At 45.4% G+C, this 6,000-nt stretch overlaps 1 protein-coding gene across 1 annotated transcript in view; it reads left to right on the top strand.

The window, feature by feature from the left end:
• Window positions 1–4,453: 4,453 nt before the first annotated feature.
• The window catches only part of GRHL3 (grainyhead like transcription factor 3), a 46,748-nt gene continuing 45,201 nt past the window's right edge, over window positions 4,454–6,000 (top strand). The window contains exon 1 of the mRNA XM_054011524.1: window positions 4,454–4,543. Within this exon, the coding sequence (XP_053867499.1) occupies window positions 4,527–4,543 (17 nt within the window). The 5' untranslated portion in view covers window positions 4,454–4,526. The remainder of the gene's footprint in view (window positions 4,544–6,000) is intronic.

The following is a 6,000-nucleotide window of genomic DNA, read 5'->3' as shown; positions in this document are numbered from 1 at the left end:
TAAAATAATCCCAATCAGTTTAGCAAGAGGAGAGGGCTAGGTTGGGAGAAGGGGATTTATGACAGTGTCCAAAGTTGGGCTGGTCTTTAGAAGCCTTATTAGAAAGATAATACTAGCATATTAATGCATCTGGTGCAATTATTTTAAATTAATTCCTCTAACCAACTTGGGGCGATACAAGGGTCCATGTGCAGAAATCCAGTGTTAGTGTCACTGGGGGGGACAATCTGTGTAGACAAGAAGTGGGCGGGGAAACAGAAGCTGCACAGAGAGAGAACTAGAACTGTGTCCTGTCTCCTGGGCCAGGCTGCCTCTCAGACAGCTTTCCAATTACATCGTACGTGAGCAGACCCCAGAAGCCCGATTCTGATCTCTTTCACACCACTGCCCCAGTGTATCGCCACTGACTTCAGTGGAGTGATTCCTGGCTTCCATCGGCGAGGCGCGAGACCAGAATCCGACCCAAGAGGGTTCCGGTGGACTGAGCGGGACAAACCCAAGTGTAACCCCCTTATTTTAGAGGGGACGCAACTGCGGGCAAAATCTCACCCTCTAACTTCAGAGCTCTTGGAAATCTGGAAATGGAAAGTTCTGCAGCTTATCTTGACTGTGCTGCATGCTTTATTTTTAGAGTATCATAAAGGGCTTTTGTTCCAAGGTATATTTAGTAGGGGAGTGGAAGGGGAAGTGGGAGGGCTGTGTGCATAGGGAATGTGTCTCTTGGTCTCTCTCTTCTAACCCACCCTGCTGCCCGATACTCCTGGAGGGTGGAGTGTGAATGAAAAAAAGAGAGAAAATAATAATTAAAAATACTGAAATCATAGTCTAGGCGCCCAGGCCTGGAGGCCTCTGGTTGCCTTAAAACATACATTAGCACAAATAGGGCATGGTGCCCAAAATCATGAGAAAGGTGGGGTAGGGGTGGTCTCACCTCTGTCAGCAGCTAGAGTGTGTCTTGGAGTAGCACAGTGCTGACTGCACTCCCCTTCTATAGATAGTGCAGCCTAGTGTCTAGCACTCTGGACTGGGCTTCAGAAGAGCTTGGTTCTAGTCCTCGCTTTGTGGTGGGCGACCGTGGGCAAGTCATGTCACCTCTCAGTTTCCCTACCTGTAAAATGGAGATAATGATACTGACCTGCTTTGTAAGGCACTTTGAGATCTACTGATGCAAAGTTTTATCTAAGAGCTAGGTGGTCTCATTACATACAAACTCTTCCTCTTTTCTAATATATACACTAATTCCAGGGATCAAGCAGTTAGAAAAGGGGGCAGTGCTTAAAATCAGGAGTTCTGGGTTCTATTCCCAGCTCTGCCACTTACTTGCTGTGTAAGCGTAATCATGCTGTGCCTCAGTTTCCCCATCTGTCCAATGGGGATCATAATGCTTCCCTGTCTCAATGGGGGTTGTGAGCATTGGTTGAGTGTTTGTGAAGCATGCTGACAGCCTTGGATTAAAGGCATGACAGGCGCAGAGAGTAACATCATATTATGAGGAACATCTGTGATGTGAAGGAAGAAGAGTCAAACACACTAAGCCACATTTTCAACAGGCCTCTACAAATGCATCGGCAGCACCTGTAAGTTCAGCTTTCACCACGTGCACAAACTGGCATTTGCACGTAAAGGTGGGGGTTGCTGGGCACCCCAAGCTACCAAATATGCCAGCACAAAGGTGTTGGCTTTTTCTGTGACCTTCACCTAGATGCAAATACTGCGTAGGCTAGGAGGACGCCCCAGTGCTGCTTGCAGAGGTGCCGATTTAATTGCACAAGCAGTTGTACCTGCCAGAGCCTGAGCTGTGGCCATGCACACTGTGTATGTGTGTGTCTCTGTGTACATGTGTAGGTCTGCATGCCTGTATGTATTCATGCATGTGCGTGTGATATGTGTATGTGAGTGCACGTGCGGATGAAGTGGTCTGTGTGCGTGTTCTGTAGCTGGCGAGGTCTCCTCTCTGTAGCCCACTGCCCTAGGCCACAGGCTGGAAAAAGTCAGGGTCTATTTTAATTACAACAAAGTTATGGGAAAAGCGATCGCTAAAGGCCAAAAGTAATAAAAATGAGACAAAGAAGCCGCCACTTTGAGACCCCAGGGTTTGGGCTCGCTGGAGCATTGGGTTGCGATGATCACAGCTCTGCTCTGTTTCACGAGGGGACTTGACTGTCTTTCAGCAGGATGCCTGGTGCAGCGGAGCAGCTCAGTGCGGGTAGCACCACTGCTACCGGCCACCAGCCTGAGCCAGGACCTCGGTCAGTCTGTCCGACAGCCCCAGTAGTAGTACTGGCTACCTCAGCTTCCGCTGCCCCCTCCTGTGAACTGTGACAGCCTGAGAGAACTGGAGTAGAGACAACAAGAGGCAAAGGGTTCCCAGGGCACGTTCTGCACGCCAGCATCTCAGGCAACGCTCCAAGCCTGACTCCAAGATCGGTAAGTCAGGTGAACTTGGTGGCCTGGGTCCACACCGGTGTTTCTATCATTGCCACCTCCTGCAGAGACACCCTTTACCTCGTCGTGGCCGATGCCTCATGGCTACATGCCACCTTGGCAATAGAACAATGGGTGGTAGCAAGCAACCCCGGACCTGGACTCCATGTGCGGGTATAACCTACGTGGAGCCCATTCCCCTGACAAACGAGTGGCCCCACTCCACATTCCCAGCTTCCTCTGCACTCTTTCTCTGTACCTGGCCAGTCGTTTGGCAGAAAGCTCTGGTCAGAGGCTGCCATCTGCAGCCAGATCTCCAGCCAATTCCCTTAGCAGTGTCTGTTCTCTCTCTCACTGCCACTGCTGCTGCTTCAACTCCAGCACCTAATGGGTCCTTCTCTCTAGCAAGCCAGAAAGACCTCGACAAATCCTCTGATGAGTTGGTGCTGCTCTTGGGACTTCCTGTGAGCTGAGAAACCCCACCGCACCCCGGTCTGGTTTGGCATGTGAATTGCACCATTGCTGGCTTTAAGCGGGTCTGGATGAAGGAAAACCGCCCAGGACCTCAGCACTGATCAACCCACAAACCTACTCTTACAGCTGGCGCTCTAGGCTCCCCCATCTTTCATTCACTAGGCTGCCCCCCCCCTTCATTCACATTCAAGGTCTGAGGCAGGTAGGAGCTTTTACAATGGAATGGAAGACAATAGATAATGGCTTGCGCAGGCCTAGGTCCTGAAAGTCCCCGTACAGCCAAGGCCAAGTTGAGCAAGGGTCAGACCAGGTATTGTCCTCTGCACCTAGTGGGAACCTTGAGCCCCATCCCCACACACACACACTGGGGTATGGCAACCAATCTTGCTCCCTTGTTTTATTCCCCTGCTGATGCGGGCCGATAAACACGCAGGATGGAGTGAGAAAGGGAGACGTGAAACGTTTTTTCCTTCTTTCTTTTCTTTTTCAGGCTTGCACCAACACGTCTCCTGGAATCCTCGCCCGCCTTCCATGCCCAGCCAACATGAGTCACACACTGAGCCCATCCTTTGCCTGCTCCTTGCAACACGGATGACAGAAACTATCCGGCGAGAATGGGAGCGTTCAAATCCTCAATGAGTTTTCTTTTATTGCATAAACCTTTTGGCTATTTACAACCAAGTTGCTACAGAGCTGTTGCCAGGGAAGCCCTGTGGTAAAGTGGCATTATGCCTGGGCTACCCTTTGCCTTCCTGTGTGTGTGCTGGAGCAGTGCTGTCGTTATTAGTTCAGAAAACAGGACAGCAATGCATGAACCGTATGTGGAAAGGTTATTCCAGAACTCTTGTTCCCTAGTGGGCCCAGCAAAGCCAATGGAAAGATCCCTTGATCCGGTGTGTTCTGACGTTGGAGGCCATGTGCTGTAGAGGGGTGCTGACACCTAGTAAAGTAACATTTTTAAAAGAGGTTCATTGAAGAGGAAAAAAACACCAGTGACCTTATGGGAAGGACGACTAGAGGAGGCGAGGAAAGGGGAGCCCAGGGTTAATGTGTAAGTAAAATGATTGTGTCTTTCAAAAATTGACAGGAAAATATGAAGCTTAATTTAATGTGTGTGTGTGTGTGTATCTGAGTGCTTCTAAATAGACACAGCAAAGAGCAAATCAGGCTCTGGCTTCATGAGAAAGACAGATACTCCGGTTTGGCTCTGCAGTGTATGAAATGCATTCCCGATACTGAACGTGAGTGTGAAACTAATTATCACATAAATGAATAAATGAATCCACTCCTACTTTTGTCATACTTTTTCCCTGCAGGGTTTTTCCTCCTTCCTTCCCCCCTCCTCTTTAGAAATAGGTAGATTCCTCCTCCACATTTCTACTTGGTTCAGCACACAAAGGGTTAACAGCTGCACCTGTTTAAGGTGTACCTGTCCCATGGCACCTGTCTCATCAGCCAATCAGTGGCTGAACTCTGGGGAACCTACCTGTCAGCAAAATACCTGTACACAAAAACCTCAACATAAATCAAACACTTCACTTCACAGGCCATGTCTGTAGTTAGCAGGTACTAGAGGAAAGAAGTCATCAGAATTTGCTGTCTGCAAAGATTTGGAAACCTAGGGAAACATGTCTAATGAACTTGAGTAAGTAGATCATTTTTTATTTAATTTAACTAATCCCCTAAGTATTTCAGCTGAGGCAGGATTTAAGTACTTCTGGTATGAATGACTTAGACTCCACAGGTTTAATCTGCCTATCTAGCTATTTACAAATGAAGCTAAAAAAGTGAAACGGGGCTTTTGTCTTTCTATTCTAGAGTAACCCAGTGCTGCGCTTGTTACGAATCAGTTCCATTAAAAAAAAAAAAAAAAAAAAAAGCAAACCCCTCTTTAAAATTGTGATATTAAATTTTCCTCCTAGACTGAAATTTGACATACAAGGATTCACCTCAGAAATTCCTCTCCCTTGCTCTGAAACAAAAAAAATCCAACCTATGGTACAATTGATGGAGTATTTTTTAATTAGAAGGTTCCCCAAATAAATCAATAATCAGTCCTGGAAAAGTTTCTGGGTTCTTTTAAATAAATAGATTTTATCAAGGCCTTAGACATGGATGTGGACCCATTTATTTTGATTTTTGGGGAGGAAAAGAGTATTCAAACAAGTATATTGTAATGCAGTTTTTCATAGACAAGTAGCCGTTCCTCCAAAACTTGAACTCCTAAATGTTTGGGATTCAAAATACTTTGTATTGTTAATATGCATTTTGGGTAGCACACGGACCAACAGCCAAGGGACCATGACACTGTAGGCAAAGGATGAGTTTTATAATTAATGGGCCCATTGGTATGAAATTATGTGGTAGAGATAGGACCGATATAGGGAAATGGGATAAGTAGGAGACCAAATTCTGCTTCCCTTAATCAAATGGATAGTCCAACTGAAGTCGAAGAGGATATATATATATATTTCTGTATGTGTGCGCATGTGTGTGTATATAGAATGTAATGTATATAGAGAAGATATATATGGAGCTTTGGAAATGTGCATTTAAAAAATGTGTATAATTTTACACACAGAGAGATTGACCTGCCTCCCAGAGGTATTGGGAATTAATTTGTTAATTTGTAAAGGACAGTGCAGATGTGAAGTGCTAATTATTATTATATATATATATATATATATATATATATATATATATATATATATATATATATATATATATATATATATATATATATATATATACACACACACACATTGCTACAGGCCTGAGTAAAAAAAGTGTCTTAATTTTTCCCCTTTTGAACTCTTTGGGTAGTTTAAAGTTGTTTTGATTTTTATTTCGCTATGTCATATGGCTTGTTCCCTAAATACTATATTTTGTGTGTGCGCGCACACACACACACACACACACACACACACACACACACACACACACACAGAATTAAATTTATTAGATTTTTCTACTGATTATGGAGCAGTGGGATTATGTTACCTAGCGAATTACATGGTTGCTTGACCCCTCTCTTACTAACGGACTGTTAACCCCCCTCCCCATGTCCTTCAGATGAAACAAAGGGAATTGGTGAGAGCTGCA

The sequence above is a fragment of the Malaclemys terrapin genome, chromosome 22, assembly GCF_027887155.1.
Source record: "Malaclemys terrapin pileata isolate rMalTer1 chromosome 22, rMalTer1.hap1, whole genome shotgun sequence".
In the NCBI taxonomy this organism is placed as follows: Eukaryota; Metazoa; Chordata; order Testudines; family Emydidae; genus Malaclemys; species Malaclemys terrapin.
The sequence above is the reverse complement of the archived record's forward strand: the minus strand, read 5'-3'. Positions and strand labels throughout refer to the sequence as shown.